Here is a 22,520-nt window from a genome sequence, read left to right on the forward strand (position 1 = left end):
TGGTTACATAAGTAAGAGTTAAGCATGGAATGTTTTACTAAAAATGAGGACTCTTTGGAGTTCCTCAGACATACAACGCCTGGCCCTCCTACAGGCTCAGGACTGAGCCATCACGTCGTTTACGTGGCCTTGACCCTGGGCTGTTCTCAGTGCTTGTGCACCCGAACCCAGGTGATTTCTGTTTACAAGTGGGGACGCCGAGGACGGTGCAATCACCGGGCTAAGGCCATGCTGCTGGAGCGGGATGGGGGCTGGATCCTGGGGAGCCTGGCCGGCTGTGCGTCCACGCCGGACCCCAGGTCTTCACTCGGTTGGCAAGCTGCCTGAGCCTTGCTGGGCTCTGAAGTTTGAGGAGAGTTGGTATTTTGGGGAGGAATTTTATGTCAGTGTGAAAAAAATTGGTTAGATAAATGTATTTTTTCTGTCGATTTTAATAGCAACTGAATTGAAGATAGTGAATTGCTGTATTTCTAAAACCAGCTTAAAATTGTGGAAAGAAGCAATTTTAACAAAGGAAGTGGCATGTTAAAATACAGTAAGGCTGGTTTTCCTCCTGGTGAAGACACTGGGGCCATACGAGTGGAAAACTTGACTAATGGGGCAGCACCACACTTTGTATGTGGGTGCTCTGGGCTCAGGGTCCACAGAGGACAGAAAGATGCAGAATGGCATGTGGGGATCACGTGGTTGGTGCAGTTTAGACCCCTCCCCACCCGGCTCGTCTGCTTGCCAAGGCTACCCCGCTGTTCGCCTGACTGTGTGCTTCTCTGTTTTAGGAGGTGGACTTGTGTCGCAGTAATCAGAAGTACTTTGGGCTGTCGGAGTTTGTTGACTCCACCCTGTCAGGACACAGCCTCCCCTTGCTCAGATACGACAGCTCCTTTGAGGCCATGGTCACCGCGTTAGGAAAGAGGTACCCTTTTCTTTTTGAGTTGCTACAGCGCTCGGTACGTGCAGCGCGAGCTGAGGTGTGTGCAGCCAGCGAATCCCAGGAGCGGAGCTCACCCCGCCCCCTTCTGTTGGGGATCTGGGTTTATTTCTTGTCCTGCTTGAGTCACTTGAGGTCAGTGGTATCTTTGTCATGCTCCAGGACGTTTCAGAGACAGAAATGGACAGAAATGTGCTGGGATATGGGCTTGCGTGTTTGAGAATCAAGGGATGGCATGAAAGTAGAAAGGGATGTAAAGTAGCAAAAGGTTTAAAGGGAACAATATGATCATAGCGGGCTTCATTTTTAATGGCCTCCACATCCTCTACTGAGTGCTTGTTGTGTGCCTTGCACAGTTAGAAGCCCATTTCATTCTCTAATTTCATCCTCACGACCACTCTGAATCAGTTGCTGTTGTTGTCTCCATGATGTGAATGAAGAAATGGAGGTGCACACATCCAGCCACCGGCAGCCGGGCCTGGACCCAGAGCCTCCGCTGACTCCACAGCCTGTGGGGTGGATGTCGATGCTGCTGATTTAGTCTTGGAGAGGCGATGTGATTACTGGCACCCATGCAGCTTCCATATGCTAAAGCCAGGTCGTGTTTTATAGACTAATGCAGAGGAAAATGAGCAGCTCTGCCACTGATTGCCATGGGGCTTTTCATTCTCCCCCTTGCAGGTAAAGAGATTAAGTTAGATGTGTTTGTCAAGCTGTGTCCCAGAAACACTGATTGACTGGTTGCTGATGGTTGTTAAGCCTAAAAGGGTTCCATGGCCAAACTTGTTTGAGAAATACTATACCCAAAGAAAGGGTTTCTTTACTGCGAGAGAAGGATACACTGTAGCATCTCCCCAATGTAATCTGGCCACGGAACTCTCCTTGGTCAGGGTGCATTGGGGTATCTTGTGGCATGACAATTCTCCAGGAAACCCTTTGAGGAGCTCTGTCCCTGAGACCTCCTAGCTCTTCAGGCCGGCTCTCCAGCTCACAGAGTGGCAGTTGCACCTGTAAACCTGCCGAATGGAGAAGCCGTCGGCTCCTCTGTCCCGCTCCCCAGCGTCTCACTGCAGCTCATGTGTGCTGCGTGCTACTGTGCGGTGGACACTGGGCTAGCCACACAACGTTTATGGCCTTTATAATCCTCACGGCAACACGGTGAAGCAGAAATACTGCCACTCCTGTTTGCAGATGGAGAATTGAGACTTGGAGAGGTTAGCTCACTTGCCCAAGGCCGCATGGTTTATACTGAAGTGGGACCCAAACCCTGGTAACTTGACCCCAAAACTGAACCACCACAAACTGTAGAGACCAAGTTCACGCGGCTGGTGAAAGGCCAGCCTTGGACCAGTGTGCTGATGCGTCTTGGCTCTGACCTGTATTAGTTTTGACCTTGAATGAATCATTTAAGTGTCTGAACTTTTGTGTCCTCACCTATAGAATAAATCTACTTTTCTGGTGGCTTCTTAGGAGGGTTTCGTGAGCTGACGTGCATGGCGCAGGCTCAGTGATGGTTGTAGGCTGAGAACTCAGCCTCTGGGATTATACCTCCTGGGTTTGAGCCCTGGGAAGCTTCCTAATTCTCTGTGGGGATAGTAACACCTACTTTATAGAGATGTGATGAGGATTAATGAGTTAATATGCACAAAGCACTGCAAACAGAGCCTGGCCGCGTGCGTGCTCAACGATCACAGCTATCGTCATCGTCATCGCCTCTCTTTAATTTCCCCCTCTGCTAAACCCAGAAGAGTTGTATAGAGGTGAAATTTTGTATTTCATTGAAATACAAGGGAATATCAAATCATGGGTCATTGAGGCATGGAGAATCCTCAGAACTCCTAGGGATCATTTAGTCCGATCACCTCATTTAACAACTGTAGGAACAGAGGCCCAGAGAGGGAAGTGATCTCCCTGAGGTCACACAGCCTATTCGTGGTGGCCTGGGATTGTAACCAGGTTTGATGTTATTTCTGCTGTGCCATGCTGCCTTCTTGGGAATCATCCACCTGGAAAACTCTTGAAACCAGTCATTGGAAACAAGGAAATAAAGGCAGAGCGCCTGAGGTTCCTGCTTCTTGCCTCCACGTGCACGGCCAGACTGTGGGTTTGCATGTGCTGCAGACAGATGTCCGGGCTCACCTGGGAGATCTGCTCATGGGCCACGAATCTGACACCAGATTGCTGTGACCTAAAAATGAGGGATTTAGACTTTTACCAATTCCCGTTTTCATTCCACTGTGCTTGCTCTGGTGCTTTCTTCTGTGAGAGCCAACTGTGGTCCTGGGGGACGGTGCGGGCAGGCTGCACCCTGGACCTGATCGCTGCAGGTGGAGCCCCCACGTGCTTGTCTCGTCTCGTCTGAAGCAGTGGTTGTAATGAAGCAAAGCTGACATACAGTAGATGGTACATGTCTGAAGTCTTCAATTTGATGAGTTTTGATAAACTTACACACTCGTAGAACCTTCTCCACAATCAAGATAATGAACAAAAGTTTCCTTCTGCCCCTCCTGTCCCTCCCCTCACTATAGAGTAATTTGCATTTTCTAGAGATTTCTATAAATGGAATTCTACAATATGTATTCCATTATGTCTGGCTTCTTTCATTCAAAACAATTCTTTCTAGATTCATCCGTGTTGTCACCTGTATCAGTAGTTCATTGCTTTTTACAGTGTTGTGGAGTGTTCTATTTTATGGATATACCAGTTTGTTTATTTTGTGGTGAATGGACATTTACATTGTTTTGCAGTTTGGGGCAATTACAAATAAAGCTGCCATGAACACTTATGCTCAAGGCTTTGTGAAGACATATGCTTTCATTTCTCTAGGGTAAATACCGTGTAATAGAAGAGCTGGCTTATGTGGAAGGTACATGTTTAACTTTTAAAGAAACTGCCTAACCGCTTTCCAAAGTATTGGTATCATTTTACATTCCTACCAGCAATTTATGAAAATTGCCGCTGTTCCACATCCTTGTCAGCACTTGGTATGGTCAGTCTTTTTAATTTTAGCCATTTTAATAGATGTGTAATGGCATTTCATTGTAGTTTTAATTTGCATTTCCCCAATGACAAATAGTGTTGAACATCTTTTCATGTACCTATCTGCCATTCGTATTATCTTCTTTAGTGAAATGTCTCTTAATGAATTGACCTCTTTATCTTTATGAAATGACCCCATTTAATATTCTCTTCTCTGAAATCTACTTTGATATTAATATAGCCATTTCTGCTTTCTTTTGATTAGTGTTATTAGGGTTTATCAATTTCTGCTTTTACTTTTAACCTATGTTTAAAGTTGGTTTCTTGTAGGCCTCATATAGTTGGGTCTTGCTTTTTTTTAATATAATCAGAAAATCTCTGAATTTTAAATGAGGTGTTCAGACCATTTACATTGAATGTGGTTATTAATGTGATTCGACTTCAATCTACCATCTTGCCGTTTGTTTCTGTTTGTCCCATCTGTTCCATGTTCCTGTTTACTGCCTTCCTTTAGATTCATTTTTTTATTAGAGAAGTTCCAGGTTTGCCAAAAAAATCATGCAGAAAATAACTAGTTGCCATATAACCCCTTCCCCTCAGAGTCTTCCCTATTATTAAGACTTTGCATTAGTGTGGTAACTTTGTTACAATTCATGACACAATGTTATTATAATTATACTACTAACTGTTGTTCATAGTTTACATTAAGGTTCACTGTTCATGTTGTACCATCCTATGGATTGAAAAATTTTTTATTCTAGTAACATATTTATAGCCTGTAATTTACCCTTTTAACTACATTCAAAGATATAATTCAGTAGTATCAGTTACATTCACAATGTTGTGCTACCATCACCACCATCCATTACCGCAACTTTCCATCACCCCCAAACAGAAACTCTGTACTGATGAAGCATTAACGCCCTGTTCCCTTCCCCCATCCCAAACCCTGGAAACCTGTATTCTAGTTTCTGACTCTAAAATTTGTTTATTCTAATAATATCATATCAGTGGAGTCATGCAATATCTGTCCTTTTGTGTCAGGCTTATTTCACTCAACATGAAGTCTTCAGGTTCATCCATGTTGTCTCATTCAGCAGAACTTCATTCCTTTTCATGACTGAATAATATTCCATTGTTTGTACACACCGCATTTTGTTGATCTGTTTATCACATGATGGATACTTCAGTTGCTTCCGCCTTTTGGCTATTCTGAATAGTGCTGCTATGAATATTGGTGTACAGATAAGTGTTTGAGTCCTTGCTTTCAATTCTTTTGGGTGTACACCTAGAAGTGGGATTGCTGGGTCAGCTGGTGGTTCTATACTTAACATTCCAGAGTGGCTGCACCATTTTGCATCCACAGTAAATGAGAGCTCCCGTTTCCCCATATCCTCTCCAACACTTGGTGTTTTCCAGTGTTTTGAATAGTAGTCAATCTGGTGGGTATGAAAGAGCATCTCATTGTGGTTTTGATTTGCATTTCCCAAATGGCTAATGATGCTGAATATCTTTCATGTGCTTTTTGGCCATTTGTATATCTTTGGAGAAATGTCTATTCAGTCTTTTGCCCATTTTTAATTGGGTTGTTTGTCTTTGTGGTGTTAAGATGTGGGATTTCTTTAAATATTCTGGATATTAAACCCTTATTGGATATATGGTTTCCAAATAGTTTCTCCCATTCTGTAGGTTGTCTTTTTTAAAAAAATTCAATTTTATTGAGATATATTCACATACCGTACAATCATCCAAAGTGTACAGTTGTTTACAGAACTATCATATAGTTGTGCATTCATCACAATTAATTTTCGAATATTTCCTAATCTGTAAAAAAAGAATAAGAATAAAAATTAAAGTAAAAAAGAAGACCCAAAACATCCTATTCCCCCATCCCTCCCTATTATTCATTTACTTTTTGTCCCCTCCCCTTTTTTTTACTCATCTGTCCATACACTGGATAAAGGGAGTGTTGGCCACAAAGTTTTCATAATCACACAGTCACACCATATAAGCTATATAGTTACACAACCATCTTCAAGAATCAAGGCTACTGGGTTGCAGTTCAACAGTTTCAGGTATTTCCTTCTAGCTATTCCAATACAGTAAAACTAAAAAGGGATACCTATGTAACACATAAGAATAACTTCCAGAATGTCCTTTGACTCCATCTGAAATCTCGCAGCCACGGAAACTTTATTTTGTTTCATTTCTCTTCCCCCTTTTGGTCCAAGAAGGCTTTCTCTATCCCATGATGCCAGGTCCAGGCTCATCCCCAGGATCCATGTCCCCCATTGCCAGGGAGATTTACATCCCTGGGAGTCATATCCCATGTGGTGGTGGTGGGGCAATGAGTTTACCTGCAGAGTTAGCTGCTTTGCCTCTGAGCTCAGGCTGCATCTACACATGTGAGCTGAAACTGCAGGATTCCTATGCCTTCACCTTGCCAGCCACAGTGTGGCCGAGGTGAGTCTACACCTGTGGCAGTGTACTCCCGCAGCTGACCCAGTACTCCAGCCATCCCCAAGGCAAGGAAATGGCCACTGGCTGCTGCTTCCCTCAAGGGTGGGGAAGGGCTTCCAGACCCAGGGCTGGAAACACAGTCTCTGTCCATGTTTTCTCAGTCTCTTTGTCTCTCACAGACCTGGGCCTTGAAATGTCCTTCCCTGAGCCCTGGGTCTTCAAATGGTGGGGGTGTATCTCGCTGCTATGAGAAGTTTTATAGTCTATGTCTCAGGTGAGAGGGGTCCCACCTGCTGATTCTGAGCCTTTTCCACACTGAGCCCAAGTGAGGGGAAGGGGAGAGGACCAGCTGGTCAGGGATAGAAGATTCCTACCTGATATTTCTTCTCTTTCTTCAATTCAGCATCTGCAGGGTCTTTCTCCAGTCTATCTCCTCCTCCAGAGTTTCAAACAATTCAGATTTGTCCTTTTTTTCATTGAATCTCTGGAGAGAAGTTTTCAGTATCTGTTTACATTGTCATGTTGATGATGTCACCCCTGGATATCTTTTTACTTAAATTATAAAAGTCCTTGACACAAAAATTTTTGATTTTGGTGAGGTCCCATTTGTCTATTTTTGTGTTTTGTTGCCTGTGCTTTGGTATAAAGTCTAAGAAACCATTGCCTAACACAAGGTTTTGAAGATGCTTCCCTATGTTTTCTTCTAGGAGTTTTATGGTTTTGGTTCTTATATTCAGGCCTTGATCCATTTCAAGTAATTTTTGTATATGGTATAAGGTAGGGATCCCCTTCATTCTTTCACATATCGAGATCCAGTTTTCCCAGCACCATTTGCTGAAGAGACTATTCTTTCCCAATTGAGTGGGCTTGGCACCCTTGTCAAAAATCATTTGGCAATAAATGTGAGGGTTTATTTCTGAAATTTCAATTTGATTCCATTGGTCTATATGCCTGTCCTTGTTCCAGGACCATGCTGTTTTTATTACCATAGCTTTTTAATAAATTTTAGAATTTGGAAGTGTGAATCCTCCAAGTTCTTTTTCATGATGACTTTGGCTACTCAAGGCCCTTTACCCTTCCATATAAATTAGATGTTTAGCTTTTCCATTTCTGCAAAGAAGGCTGTTGGAATTTTTATTGGGATTGCATTGAATTTATAAATTACTTTGGGTGGAATTCACATCTTAACAATATTTAGACTTCCAGTTCATAAACCAGGTATGTCTTTCCATTTATTTAAGTCTTCTTAGATTTCTTTTAGCAATGTTTTGCAGTTCTCCATATATAAGTCCTTTACATCGTTGGTTAAATTTATTCCTAGATATTTGATTCTTTTGGTTGCTATTGTAAATGGAATTTTTCCCTTGACTTTCTCTTCAGAGTGTTCATTACTAGTGTATAGAAAGGCTACTGATTTTTGGGTGTTGATCTTGTACCTCGTCACTTTGCTGAATTTTATTAGCTTAAGGAGCTTTGTTGTGGATTTTTCAGTATTTTCTCTATATAGGATCACGTCATCTGCAAATAAAGTTTTACTTCTTCCTTTCCAATTGGGATGCCTTTTATTGCTTTTTCTTTTTCTTGCCTAATTGTTCTACCTAGAACTTCTAGTACAATGTTGAATAACAGTGGTGACAGTGGGCATCCTTGTCTTGTTCCTGATCTTAGAGGAAAGGCTTTCAGTCTTTGTGCCTTGAGTATGATGTTAGCTGTGAGTTTTTCCATATATGCCCTTTATCCTGTTGAGATAGTTTCCTTCTATTCCTAGTTTTACAATTGTTTTTATCAAGAAGAGGTGGTGGACTTTGTGAAATGCCTTTTCTGCATCGATTGGGTTGATCACTTGATTCTTTAACTTCATTCTATTATTGTTTATTACATATATTTCAGTTTTCTTATACTGAACCACCCTTGCATACCTCAGGTAAATGCCACTTGGTCATGATGAATAATTCTTTCAGTGTGCTGTTGGATTCAGATTGCTAATATTTTGTTGAGGATTTTTTTCATCTAAATTCATAAGACATAGTGGTCTGTAATTTTCTTTTCTTGTGGTATCTCAGTCTGGCTTTGGTATGAGGATGATGTTGGCCTCATAGAATAAATTAAGAAGTATTCCTCCCTTGAACTTTTTGGAAGAGTTTCAGCATGATTGATCTTAATTCTTCTTGGAATATTTGATAAAATTCACCAGTGAAGCCATCTGGTCCTGGACTTCCCTTCATTGGAAGGTTTTTGATTATTGATTCAATCTCTTGACTTATTGTCTATTGAAATTTTCTATTTCTTTTTGAGTCAGTGTAGTTAGTTCGTGTGTTTCTAGGAATTTGGCCATTTCATCTAGGTTATCTAATATGTTAGCTTACAGTTGTTCATAGTATCCTCTTATAGGGATTGAGTATTTTTTATGATTTCAATCTCCCTTCCTGCTTAGTAGCTATAACTCTTTGTGGTGTTATTTTATTGATTGCTTTAGAATTTATAGAAAACATATAGTTCAGAGTATGTATAGTAGATAACTTTAATTTGTCACAGTCTGTGTACCAATTCATGTGTAGTATAAGATTCTTACAGCACTGTATTTCCATTTTTTTTTCCTCCCAGGCTTTGTGCTATTGGTGTCAAACATTTTACTATATGTATATTATAAACCCCACCTTAAATTGTTATTATTTTTATGTTAGACAGTCATCTTTTAAAGATATTTAAAAAAGCCTTTTATATTTACTCACATAGTAGCAGATTCCATGCTCATCATTCCTTTGTATAGATGGATCTATACATTTTCTATGGATCTATCCATTTTCCTCTGTGTGAGGGACTGCCTTTAATAGGGAAGGTCTGCTGGTGTTGAATTCTTTCAGCTTTGGTGTGCCTGAAAAAGCCCTTATTTGCCTTGTTTTTGAAAGATGTATCCTTTGGGTATAGAATCCTGGGTTGTGTGTTTTTTATTCAGGACATTAAAGACGCTGCCCTGCTGTGCTGACTCGCATTGTTTCCATCAAGGAATATGCTGTTCTCCTTATCCGGCTTGCTCCTTGTGATATGTTTTCACCACAATTTGGATGCTTTTATGATTTTAAAATTTATCTCTGTTTTTAACTTTTTTGATTAGGATATGCTGTGAGGTTGTTTCCTTAATTTTTTGTGTGCTTTAGTTTATAGCTTATTTCCACACACAAAAAATTCAGCCATTATTTCTTCAAATATTTTTTCTGCATCTCTCTCAGAGGCCTCCAGTTGCCCACTTATTAGGCCATGTGAAGTTGTTCCATTGCTCCCTGATGTTGTCTTCTTTGTTTTACAGTTTTCTTTTCTCTGTTTCATTTTAGATTGTTTCTATTGCTATGTTTTCAAGTTCATTAATCTTTTTTCTAATGTCTAAATTACTGTCATTCCCATCCAGTTTACGTTTTAATCTCAGACATTGTAATTTTCATCTCTAGAAGGCTAATTTGGGCCTTTTTTTATATCTCTACTACATGCACAATCTTTTTTCTAGCTTCTTGAACATATGGAATAGAGTTATAGTAATTCTTTTAATACTTTTGTCTACTCTGGATTGGTTTCTATTGATTACTTCCTTCTCATTATGAGTCTTATTTCCCAGCTTTACCTACCTGGACCTGGTAAGTTTTGATTGGCTGCCAGTGCCTGAAATTTGTTTGTGTTCCTAAAATGTCCTTGAGTGTTGATCTGGGATACACTTGGGTCACTCGGACACAGCTTTAAGGTATGCTCAGCAGCGTCAGAGCAGACTTGGGAGAGGCTAACTTTGCTTAGTGCTGGGGGACGCCTCAGGGCGCCTGGACTTGAGGTTCCCCGCTCTGGGGGTGGAGACCGGATCTTCTGCCAGCCCAATGCCAGCTCCAGTCCTTCTGGAGTTTCCACACATTGATGCGGCGACTGCCGCGCGCTGAAATCGAGGAGGCGCCTGGTCAGTGTTCTGGAGTTCACAGTCTCTGCAGCTCACCCCTCTTTGGTACTTTGTCCACTCCCTTATTCTCCCTGGACTTCCAACACGTCTTCTCAACTCGGGGGGCATCAGCCTTTACTTGGATTCCTGCTTCCTGAGTACAGGCCAAAAACTCCCCTGCAGAAGCTGGGAGGCTCACCTGGTTTGTTTCCCATTTCTCAGGATCACTGTCTTGTGTCGCCCGATGCCCAGTGTCTGGAAACACTGCTGTTTCTTACATTTGTCCAGTTTTCAGTGGTTTCCTCCTTTCTTCGTCCTTCCCTCCTCCCTCCCTCCCATTATTTGGCCAGGGCACTGGGGCAGGGCAGAGCATCCCAAAGGGTGGCGGCAGGATAGTGGTGGGCCCAGCATATCCAGTGCATGGTTCTTATCTTTGTAGGTCAAGAAACTACTTTATGCTTGCTCCAAAAAGCTGTTGAGTCAGGGGGGCTCATTCCAGCTAAATAAACTCACTAGAGGATCACATTTGAACTGGACCTCAATTTTTTATCCCTGCAGAGAAGCACAGTGACCTGGAATTTCCCGATGATGCTTTGGCTCTGTTTCTGGCAGAGGGCTGGAGTCGGTCTGGCCATGCACAGGGTCACGGGGGCAGGAACACTGTGCACCTTCTGCGTGGTAGCCACGGCTTCTGAAGTGGAGCCTTGGGTTCTTGGTTCCACCAGGTGTGTTCTGATTGTGATTTCTCTGTCCAGTTCAATCACAGTGGGTTACATTTCTGATGACACACTATGCGTGAAATGAGTACCATGATGTGCCCTCAGGGCTGTCCCATGACGTGGGGTGTGTGGAGGTTGCACCCACAGATCGAATGCTGGTGGTTCTCCTGTTTTCCGTTGGGAAAATTACCAAACTCCTCAGGAAATAAAAATTAAGCTGCTGAAGGACTAAATAGGCATTTTCTTTATTCAGTCACGGAACAAACATTGAGCACCTACTGAGTGCCGGTGCTGAAACAGAAAGAAAGAACACACATGCTGCCTAGCTGGAAACGACACAGCAGTTTGTAATTTGACTTCTATGGAAAAAAATACTGAAGTTCCAAACCAATGATATCAAAAGGAGTTTTGGAAGAGTCCATTTGTTGCCGTTCGGGAGCTGCTGGTGCACCTGCACGTTTGGCCTATGCCTGTGTGTCCTTGGGGTGTGCCTGTGGGCTCAGGCGTCCTCGGGGTGCACTGGCGTCCTCGGGGTGCACTGGCGTCCTCGGGGTGCGCCTGTGGGCTCGGGCGTCCTCGGGTGCGCGGGCGCCGCGCCGCCGGCCCAGCCTCGGCCTCTCTGCCTTGCAGGTTCCCTCGCCTGCACAGCGCCGTGATCAGGACCTTCGTGCTCGTGCAGCACTACGCGGCCGCCCTGATGGCTGCCAGCGGCCTGGCGCAGATGAAGCAGCACACGTCCGTGGAGACGCTGGAGATCGCGCAGCACCTCCTGGACGCGCCCGGGCGCTGCGCCTGCGGCCACGGGGTCATGGTCCTGCTGCGCGTGCCCTGCGCGCCCCTGGCGGCCGCGGCCCACGAGCGGCTCTCCCGCGTGCGGGAGCGGCTGGCGCTGGAGCAGCGCTTCGAGATCATCCTGGCCGACCCCGGCTCCGGCCTCTCGGTCGGGAAGCACTTCGTGAAGCAGCTCAAGGTGGGCGCTGGGCTGGGGGCGTCCGCGAGCGCCTTAGCTCCTGCCACGTCCCCAGTGGCATCTTTCAGTCCGGCGGTGCACACTGCCCAGCCCGCTCTCCGGAGCACCGTCCTGCTGCCCCGAACTGCTGGGGTTGAGCAGCTTTTCTTTCTTCCCGAGGCTGCACGTTCCTCCTCCTCTGTTTAGCTCGTGCTCTGGGCCTTTAGAACGCAGCCCACCGCCTTTTCTTCCACCTACGCCTCCACCGGGGGCTGCTTTGCTGCTGCCTCTGTCGCGCAGTCCCCCCTGCTGGCAGCCACCAGCACTTACCCACCCCCTTCCAGTGAGTTCCTCCTCCATCCGCTCCTTCCCCAGGGCGGAGGGCCAGGCCCCACCCCACAGATGGCAGCTCCCCCTGTCCAGCAAATCCCTGGCTCTCAGTAAACCAGCAGGCAAGGAGACATGCAACAAGGTTAGGAGAGAACACAGAAGACAAGTGAGTGGGAATATGGCAGAGTGAAGTAAGGAGGCTTTGAGGAAATTGGGGCCCGCTTTCTCCTGAGGCTTCAGTCAGTTAACAGCATCTAAGATGCGTCCCGCGGGCTCTGGGTGGCTGGGATTACAGACGCGGGGGTGAGCTGGATAAGGTGCTTATTTGCAGCATAGAAAACTTTCCTGTCTGTCAAAGGACGGATTGGGAAGGTCCTAGTCGATAAGAGATGCTTAGAAGAGGGCCCCGGGCTAGTTGGGTCATGAGGCGTCTTACTGCTTTATTCTTTCTTTCTTTCTTTCTTTATTTTGGTGGGGGTGACATTTTATTTTTATTGGCCAAATTCCATTCCCACACTTGGCTATTTAGGCTGAATACACTAATGTGATTTTTTAAAAGTCCTCCCAAGGTCATTTAAGGAATAATTTCTCTTGTCAGCCATTGAGTCTTGAAAAATGAAATGAATCCAGGAATATGGTAGTTAGATTCTATTGTATTTTGAACATTTTATTTATTACATAATCATTTTTTAAACTTTAAAAATAAATTTATTGGAAAAATTGTGGGTTTTCAGAACATCATGCATAAAATACAGGATTTCCATACACCACCCCATCACCAACAGCTTGCATTGGTGTGGAACGTTTGTTACAATTGATGATAGCACTTTTTTTGTGATTGAACTATTGTTCGTTTTTTTTTAAATTCAATTTTATTGAGATATATTCACATAGCATAGAGTCATCCAAAGTGTACAATCAGTTCACAGTACCATCATACAGTTGTGCATTCATCACCCCAGTCTATTTTTTGAACATTTTCCTTGTACCAGAAAAAAGTGAAAATAAGAATGCTTTATTCCTTTCTAATGATCTGCAGATGTGGCAGAAAATTGACGATGCAGAGTGGAGACCTCAGACCTTCCTGGAGTTGGAGGGCCTTCCCTGCATCCTGATACTCAGTGGGATGGACCCCCACGGCGAATCCTTGCCCAGGTGGGTGGAGGGTCAGGCCCCTGGGGGAGTCTGAGGAGCCAGGGGTCGGTGGGCCTGGCCTGTGGCTGTGGTTTGCCAGGAGGGGCTGTCCCTGCCCGCCCTCGGGAGTGCCCTTCACGCCCGTAGTCTTTGTAGATCTGTGTGTTTATTTGGACAGTTTTCCAGCAGGTGGCAGCTTTTTCTCATTCGCGGCAAAGTGCCGTTTGGGCAAGTGGGGGTGCTCCTGGCAGGCCCTGGGGTACCACGCTCTGCAGCTGCGTGGGGGTCTCCCCATCGGGGATCACTGGGGTGGGGGGCAGGGTGGCACTTGTGAGAGTGTCCCCTCACTCCTGGGACGCACCCAGGTCCTGCGGTTGTCCGATGTGTTCTGGGGAGTGGAGTGGCGGAGCTGCTCGGAACAGGGCCAGTTCTCCCAGCACGCACCAGGAAGCACTCCGGTTTCCCTGCAGTGCTGGGAGCAGCCTCGTCCGAGGAGGGTGCTCCATGAAAGCGCGTTGAGGGGGTGCCCTCCTTTGTGTCCCCAGGTCCCTGAGGTACTGCGATCTGCGCGTGATGAACTCCTCCTGCTTGGCCAGAGCGGCCGTGGAGCAGGAGCTGGGCCTGGCTGCCCTCTTCGTGAGTGACGAGGGTCCCCCGGAGAAGGGGGCTGTGAGCGAGGCCCCGGAGAGTGATGCAGACAAGCTGAGCAGCACGGACAACGAGGACGAGGAGCTGGGGACAGAGGGTGAGGCGCCAGCCCCATGGGTGCTCGCTTGCAGGTCGCCCGCGCTTAGCCCCGAGGAGCTGCGTCCACCGCAGTGGGTCCCGGGTCACTCAGAGAAGTCTTTGATGAAGGAAATGACACAAGCCCACGTTGAATTCAGATTGAACTTTTTTCTTTTTTGGTGGTGTGAGAAAATGGAGATCCCCATAGGTTCTTCCTAGCTCTAGGATTCTTAAAGAACAGGAAGAAAAATTCAGGTTTCCTTGGGTTCAGGTTCAATAATTGTTGAAAATTCTACCTGGCATAAGAGTCACTTGCTTGTTTACTGTAGGTGAATTGACTCCACTGTATGCTGTCTGTTTTGGGGATTTATGAAAACAGGCCAGTGACATTTGCAGACTCTTAGAATCTGACACCATATTTTTAATAGGACTCGTGAATCAGAGCAGCGCAGGTGTTGGCTTAGTGCAGGGCACAGGCAGAAAACCGGACGAGCACCGGGAACGGGCAGCGCCGGTGAGGGTGGGGCGTGGAGCCCGGGCCCGGCCGTCTCTGCCTGCTGCCTGCGGCTCCGGGCACATTGCTCCCTGCAGGGCGGGCTCGGAAGGCTGCCCACAGGCCTCCCCGCTGCTGTGAACTTCCAGAAACGTGAATGTGACAGCAAATGGCTTCGGGCTCCCTGTCATCCGTGGGATAAGCCCACACGCTGTGGCATCTCCCGACTCTCCTTGAGTTTCACCGTTGGCTGCCGCTGCCCCTGAGCCCGTGGCTGACTGGACCCTGGAAGCACTGGGCGGTCTCCACTGCTTGGGGCTTCCTTTGCCAGGGTGTCCTCCAGGTCTTGGCCACACATCACCCTCCCAGGAAGTTTCCTTGCTCCTGCCCAGCTGTGCTGCGTGAGGAGTGGGAGCCTGGCCCCAGGTCCCCAGGATCCCTCTCCTGGCACTTCCTACACGTGTTAGAGCCAGGGCTCGTCGGGGGGACCTTGCCGGCCATTTCTGTCCAGCCATGGTGGGCGCTGGGGGGCAGCGGCTGAAGGACAAAGGCACACTGTAAACTGCGCCTTGCCTGGTGAATGTCGGGGATGGGTCTCGAGGCATCGTTGTGTGTTTGTGTAGAAACAGGCTCTGCCTCGCGGAAGAGGAGCCAGGTAAGAAGGCAGGGCCTGGCCTCTGTGGCTCAGCTCCACCTGCGCTGTCCCCCGAGTTGTCTGGTGCCCCTTCCCCAGGGGAGCGCTGCACAGGTGGGCCCTGACGAAGAGCAAGGTGGGAGGCTGTTTGCCAGCCCTGCATCTTCAGCCAGAACTGGAGGGAGAGGGAAGTCTCTGAAGACCAGACTCTCTAGAGAGCGAAGGTTTTTCTCGGTTGGGAACTGAGAGCTTGAGGGCTTTGGACAAGATGGAAAGGTGGCGTAGCCTTTTCTTCAGGGGAAGATCGGTGTGTCCTGTGCTGCAGGCGAAGGGTGAGCAGGTTCCGGGGCCGCTCCCTGGCTGCTCCTGCACAGGGCTGGGTACCGAGGGACTCTGTGCCCCTTGGGGAGGAGCTGGGCTGTGGGCAGCGATCCGCGTTGACTCTAATGGCAGAGAAATAGACACAAAAGATTCCATTGGGAGAAGCCACAAAAGGCCCGCGTGTCCACTGAGCCCTGAACCCAGGTGGAGAGCAGATGGAAGGCAGAGTGCAGTCCAAGAAGTTTTTGGGGGTCAGCTGACCGCGGTGGCCTTGAGGGGAAGGGACTACAGGAGATGGAAGTGTGTGTAGAGTCGGGAGCCTGGGTGGCCCCATGGGCCACAGCCTGGGGTGGGGTGGGGGCCCAGGGGTGCCTGGGTGCGGCCTGGAGGACCCTGCGGAGAGGTCAGAGAGCATGGGAGGTCCAGCCAGGGGCAGCGTGGTGGCTCCTCTTCTCCCCTCGCCTCGCCAGGGTTGGTGTCCGGCTGGAGTCAGAAGGAGGCTTTGCACCAGCCTCAAGCTCCGTGTGCGAAGGGAGATCTGATCCATAGCCCAGGCTCAGGCAGGGCCCCAGATGTGCCCGAGAGGAGCTGGCAGGGGCCGCTGACCTGCGTCACTCTGAGGAGAGGCACGGGGCCTCGGTTCCCCCGATCCCTGCCTGCAGCTGTTCAGACGTTTGATGGGGAGCAGTGGTCAGTTCCATGGCTTCCAGGAGAGGAGCAGCAGGCTGACTGCCGGCCTCCATCCTCCCAGGATTCCCCAGGCAGGGGAGGCCACCCTGGAGAGGCATTCTCAGAGGGATCTTGGGGTTCTCTGCCTAGAGACGTGCTCATGGCCTGGGGTCTGACCTCCACATCCTCAGATGAAGACAGGCCCAGAGGTCAGGCCAGGCTCACACAGAGTGGGTCAGGACCCCCAGGGCAGGGGTGGTTCCTCCTCCTTTATACACTGACAGTCTCTGTGGAGTTAACAGGGAAAAACTGATGGAGGCCCCAAGGGCAGATGGAGAGGAACGTACAGTCTGGGCTACTGTCCTGACATTCCTGCCAGGATGACTCACCAGCCTAGGGCAGTGGGTGGAGACTTGTGGTCCAGGGTCCACTCTGAGCCTCAGGCTCCTCTGGGGCAGTGGGTAGAGATGTCCATGGACCTGGGTCCACTCTGGGCCTTAGGCTTCTCTAGGGCAGTGGGTGGAGATGTCTGTGGTCCTGGTCCACTCTGAGCCTCAGGCCCCTCTTCAGGACCTTCACACCTGTCTGTGCCCCTGGCCTCCCATAGACCCATCCATGTTCTCACATCCTCCACTGCCCCCAGGCTGCTGGCTTCAGATGCCTCTGGCAGACTGGCTGCCCCAGTGGTGTGATATGTGGATGCAGACAGTTGGGGTGCGAGGAGGGTGTCACAGGACAGTTAAAGGAGAGTCTGAGCCAACCGCAGCCTGCTAAGAAAGACCGCAGAGTCGTCTTCCCACGGGACCATCTCCTTGGAACTCAGAGTTAAGATCAAGGTGACAGCTTCCAAGATGGCAGATTAGGAGAGACAGAGCAGGAATCTCCTCCATGAAAAACACTGAAGGGCAGAGCGTGCTCCAGAATAGCAGTTCCGGGGTCCCACACTTGAGCAGGTGTTTGCTTGGAGAAACCGAGAGGCTGTGTTTAAGATGGGTGAAGAGTCCAGCCTGGAATGCCACTGAGCTGGCGGCCGGCCCAGGGGAGGAGCAGCTTTCCACACCCCGGGTACCCTCCACAGTACCAGTCTCAGGGTGTAACCGTCACATACCCGCGTCCGAGAGCTCCTGTCCTGCTGGTTCGAGTGGATAGACCACCGCTGGTTTCCACACCTGGTGCAGCTGTCTTCGCAGTTGCGTGGGAGATAGTTTTTCGTGGCCCCAGGGCTGATACTTTGCAGTTGGCTGGGAGATACCTTTTTACAGTCCAGCAGCTGGTAGTTTCCTTGAGGGAATTTGGGATTTGGCAGGCTGGTGATGGCATTCCCACTTCTTCCACGGAAGCCCACAGTGTGCACAGCCTAGAGGCAGGGGTGCTGCACAGAAGTGCCAGGAGTCCTCCCCCAATATCAGGGACTCGTGAGTGCACGGCAGAGAGGGACGGTGGGGCATTTGAGCTGGAAGGTGAGACACACAGCTCTGCAGCCCCAGAGTACTCCACCCGCAGACCTGGGAAAGGCCAGGACCACTGGGTCCTGGAGTGGACTCCCTGCCAAACTGCACAGGGCACACCCCCCACCCACAGGGCTGACAGTCCCAGTGCACACGGATAATTGGTGCATTGATAGGACCGCCACATAGTTGGAACTCCCACTCAGTGCATAGATGATGTTGGGGAGAACTGGCTTGAGGGGAAGAGGTGACTCAGAAGCACCATCTGCTGGTAGGTCAGGAAAGTGCACCCCACCAAGCTGTAACTCTGTCAAATTATAGATAAATGGTCAAAAAGTCCTGCATATCCTAAAAGAACCTGGTCAAGATAAACAAGTGCCAAGAGGCCAAAAACAACAGAAATTATAAAGCATATGAAGAAATCAGAAGATACGGATAACCCAAATGCCTAAATTAAAAAGCCAGAGGAGATACAGAACTTGGAGCAATTAATCAAAGAAGTACTCACAAACACCAGTACTGTGGCTTAGGATATAAAGGACATGAAGAAGACTCTAGAAGAGCATAAAGAATTTGCAAGAATAAATTAAAAAAAAGCAGGTCTTACAGAAATAAAATATACTGTTGATCAAATTAAAAATATTCTTGAGACACATAACACTAGACTTGAAGAGGTAGAGGACTGAATTAGTGAACTCGAAGGTAGGAGTTCTGTTTTGCTAATGCTGCCCTTTTGCAAAATACCAGAAATGGATTGGCTTTATAAAGGGGGTTTATTTGGTTACAAAGTGACAGTCTTAAGGCCATCAAGTATCCAACGTAAACCATCAACAATTGGGTACCTTCACTGAAGGATGGCCATTGGCATCTGAAAAACCTCTGTTAGCTCAGAAGGCATGTGGCTGGCATCTACTCTGGAGTTCTGGTTTCAAAATGGCTTTCTCCCAGGGTGTTCCTCTCTAGGCATCTGCTTGCTCCTGGGTTGTGTTCTCCACAATGTCTCTCTCTGTAAGCTGTAGCTCCTCCAAAATGTCACTCTCAGTTGCCCTGAGGTCCTTCTGTCTGTGAATTCTTTTATATGACTCCAGTGATTCAATTAACACCCACCCTGAGTGGGCAGGGCAACACCTCCATGGAAATTATCCAATCAGATGTTTCACTCACAGTTGATTGAGTCACATCTCCATGGAAACACTCAAAGAATTCCAATCTAATCAACACTAATATGGCTTCCCCCACAAGATTTCATCAAAGACTATGGCTCTTTCTGGGGGACATAATATATACAAACCAGCACAGTAGGGTAGTGGAAAGTAAAAGCACAAGAGAACAAATGGTGAAAAAAACAAAAAAATTTGCAATGGATCTCAGGGAAATGATGGACCATATGAAGCATAAGAATACAAGAATTATCGGTATTCCAGCAGGGGAAGAGAAGAATAAAGGGCTAGGAAGAGTATTCGAAGATACTGTTGAGGAAGATTTCCAAACCCTTCTAAATGACATAAATATGTAAATCAGAGATGCCCAGCAAACTCCAAATAGAATAAATCCAAATAAACCTACTCCGAGACATATCCTGATCAGATTGTCAAAGGCTGAAGAGAAGGAGAAAGTTCTGAAAGCAGCAAGAGAGAAGTGATGCACCACATACAAGGGTAACAATATAAGATTGAAGACTGACTATTTGGTGGGCACCATGGAGGCAAGAAGACCGTGGTATGATATATTTAAAATTCTGAAAGAGAAAAATTGCCAGCCAAGAATTTGTTAGCCAGCAAAGCTCTCCTTCAAAATTAAAGGAGAGCTTAAAAATTCCACAGATAAACAAATGTCAAGAGAATTTGCTAACAAGAGATCTGCCCTACAAAAAATACTAAGTGGAGTCTACCAGCTGAGAAAAAAAGGAAGGAGAGAGAGGTCTGGAGAAGGGCACAGAACTGAAGAGTCTTAATAAGGGTACCTTAAAAGAAATAAAGAAAGAGTGAAAATAGGTCTGACAAATAAAAAGCAAAGGATAAGATGGCTGATTCAAGAACAGCCTTCACAGTAATAACATTGAATGTGAATGGATTAAACTCCACAATTATAAGATATAGATTGGCAGTATGGATTAAAAAATATGAACCATCAATACGTTGTTTACAAGAGACTCAGACCTAGTGACACAAAGAAATTGAAAGTGAAAGGATGGATAAAAATATTCCATGCAAGCTACAGCCAAAAGAAAGTGGGGGTAGCAATACTAATTTCAGATAAAATAGACTTTAAATCCAAGAATGTTAGAAGAGACAAAGAAGGACACTATATATTAATAAAAGGGACAATTCAAGAAGAAAAAAATAGCAATCATAAATGTTTATGCACCCAATCGTGGTGCTCCAAAGTATATGAGGCAAAACATTGGCAAAACTGAGGGAAGCAATAGAAGTTTCCACAATAATTGTGGGAGACTTCAATACAACACTCTCTTCTATAGATAGATCATCTGAACAGAAGACCAATAAAGAAGCTGAGAATCTAAACAATGTGATAAACGAATTAGATTTAACAGATTATGTAGAACATTACATCCCAAACTACTAGGATATGCATTCTTCTCTAGTGCTCATGGAACTTTCTCCAGGATAGATCATACGCTGGGACATAAAACAAGCCTCAACAAATTTAAAAAGATTAAAATTACTCAAAACACATTCTCTAACCACAATGGATTACAATTAGAAGTTAATAACTATCAAAGAGTCAGAACACTCACAAATATCTGGAGGTTAAACAACGCACTCTTAAACAATCAGTGGGTCAAAGAAGAATTGCAAGAGAAAATGCTAAATATCTAGAGACGAAAATTAGAACACGACATCAAAATATATGGGATGCAGCAAAGGTGGTATTGAGAGGGAAATTTATAGCTTGAAATGCATATATTAAAAAGGAAGAAAGAGCTTGTTCCAGTTCGCTAATGCTGCCATTATGCAAAATACCATAAATGGATTGGCTTTTAAAAAGGGGGTGTCCTAGTTTGCTAATGCTGAAGAATGCAAACCACCAGAGATGCATAGGCTTTTATAAAATGGGGGTTTATTTCGCTACACAGTTACAGTCTGAAGGCCACAAAGCGTCCAAGGTAACACACCAGCAATCGGGTACCTTCACCGGAGGACGGCCAATGGCGTCCGGAAAACCTCTGTTAGCTGGGAAGGCAGCTGGCATCTGCTCCAAAGCTCCGACCTCAAAACGGCTTTCTCCCAGGACGTTCCTCTCTAGCAAGCTTGCGCCTCTTCAAAACATCACTCCCAGCTGCACTCACTGAGTTTTCTCTCTCTCAGTCAGTTCATTTATATGGCTCCACTGATCAAGGCCCACCCCGAATAGGCGGGGCCACACCTCCATGGGAACATCTCATCAAAATTATTACCCACAGCTGAGTGGGGCACATTCCAAGCAAATCCAACCAGCACCAAAAATGTCTGTCCAACAAGACCACAAAGATAATGGCATTTGGGGGACGCAATACACTCAAACCGGCACAGGGGGCTTATTTCATTACAAATTTAGTCTGAAGGGCATTAAAATGTCCAAGTTAAGGCATCAGCATTAGTATACCTTCACCAAAGGAAGGCCAGTGGCATCTGAAAAACCTCTGTTAGTTGGGAAGGCATGTGGCTGGCAATCTGCTATTCCCGAGTTTTGTTCTGGCTCCCCTCTCAGCTCCTGTATGTTTTTCAAAATGTTGCTCTTGGGGCATTTTGTCTTCTCTTAGCTTCTCTGGAGTAAACACTGGACTAGCATCTGCAAAGTGTCAGCAAAAGTGTGCTTTCAGCAGCTGTCTCCAAAATGTCATTCTCAGCTACTCTGAGGTACTTTTGTTTATGAGCTCTTTTATAGGACTGCAGTGATTATATCAAGACCCATCCTGAATGGGCAGGGGTCCATATCTCCATGGAAATAATCTAATCAAAGGTATTACCCACAGTTGGGTGGGTCACATTTCCATGGAAACATCCAATCAAGAGGTCACACCCTAATTAAAAAGATTAATCAACTTGCTCCTGCAATTTTGCATTAAAGAATATGGCTTTTTCTGGGGGACATAATATATATACAAACTGGCACAGAGCTAAAATCAAAGAACTAATGGAACAACTGAAGAAGCTAGAAAGTGATCAGCAAATTAATCCTAAAGCAAGTAGAATAAAAGAAATAACAAGGATTAAGGCAGAAATATATGGAAACAAAACAAAACAAAAACAATAGAATAAATAAAACCAAAAGTTGGTTCTTTGAGAAGATCTACAAGATTGACAAACCCTTAGCAGACTGACAAAGTCAAAAAGAGAGAAGATAATAAATGAGAGGGGGTACATTACTGCAGATCCTGAAGAAATCAAAAGTATCACAAGATGATACTATGAACAATTCTATGCCAACAAACTAGATAATTTAGAGGAAATGGATAATTTCTTGGAAACACACAAACTAGATTGAATAAAGTAGAGATAGAAGAACTCAACAAACCAATCACAAGTAAAGAGATCCAATCAGTTATCAAAAAGCTTCCTACAAATAAAACCCTAGGCAGAGATGACTTCACAGGGGAATTCTACCAAACTTTCCAAAAAGAACTGACACTCTTTTAAAATATTGAAGAAAATGGAACACTACCTAACTCGTTTTATGAAGCTAATATCACTTGATTACCAAAACCAGATAAAGATGCTACAAGAAAGGAAAACTGCAGGCCAGTTTCTCTAATGAATATTGGTGCAAAAATTCTCAACAAAATACTTGCAAATCAAATTCAAAGACATATT

The 22,520-nt window shown here is 46.1% G+C and overlaps 1 protein-coding gene across 1 annotated transcript in view; it reads left to right on the forward strand.

Moving 5' to 3' along the window:
- Positions 1 to 22,520, forward strand: part of GREB1 (growth regulating estrogen receptor binding 1) — a 173,053-nt gene that overhangs the window by 125,291 nt on the left and 25,242 nt on the right. Inside the window, exons 18-21 of the mRNA XM_037812669.1 lie at positions 777 to 913; positions 11,633 to 11,972; positions 13,321 to 13,436; positions 13,961 to 14,160. Coding sequence (XP_037668597.1) covers positions 777 to 913; positions 11,633 to 11,972; positions 13,321 to 13,436; positions 13,961 to 14,160 — 793 coding nt within the window. The remainder of the gene's footprint in view (positions 1 to 776; positions 914 to 11,632; positions 11,973 to 13,320; positions 13,437 to 13,960; positions 14,161 to 22,520) is intronic.

This window comes from Choloepus didactylus, chromosome 20 (assembly GCF_015220235.1).
Source record: "Choloepus didactylus isolate mChoDid1 chromosome 20, mChoDid1.pri, whole genome shotgun sequence".
Taxonomy (NCBI): Eukaryota; Metazoa; Chordata; class Mammalia; order Pilosa; family Megalonychidae; genus Choloepus; species Choloepus didactylus.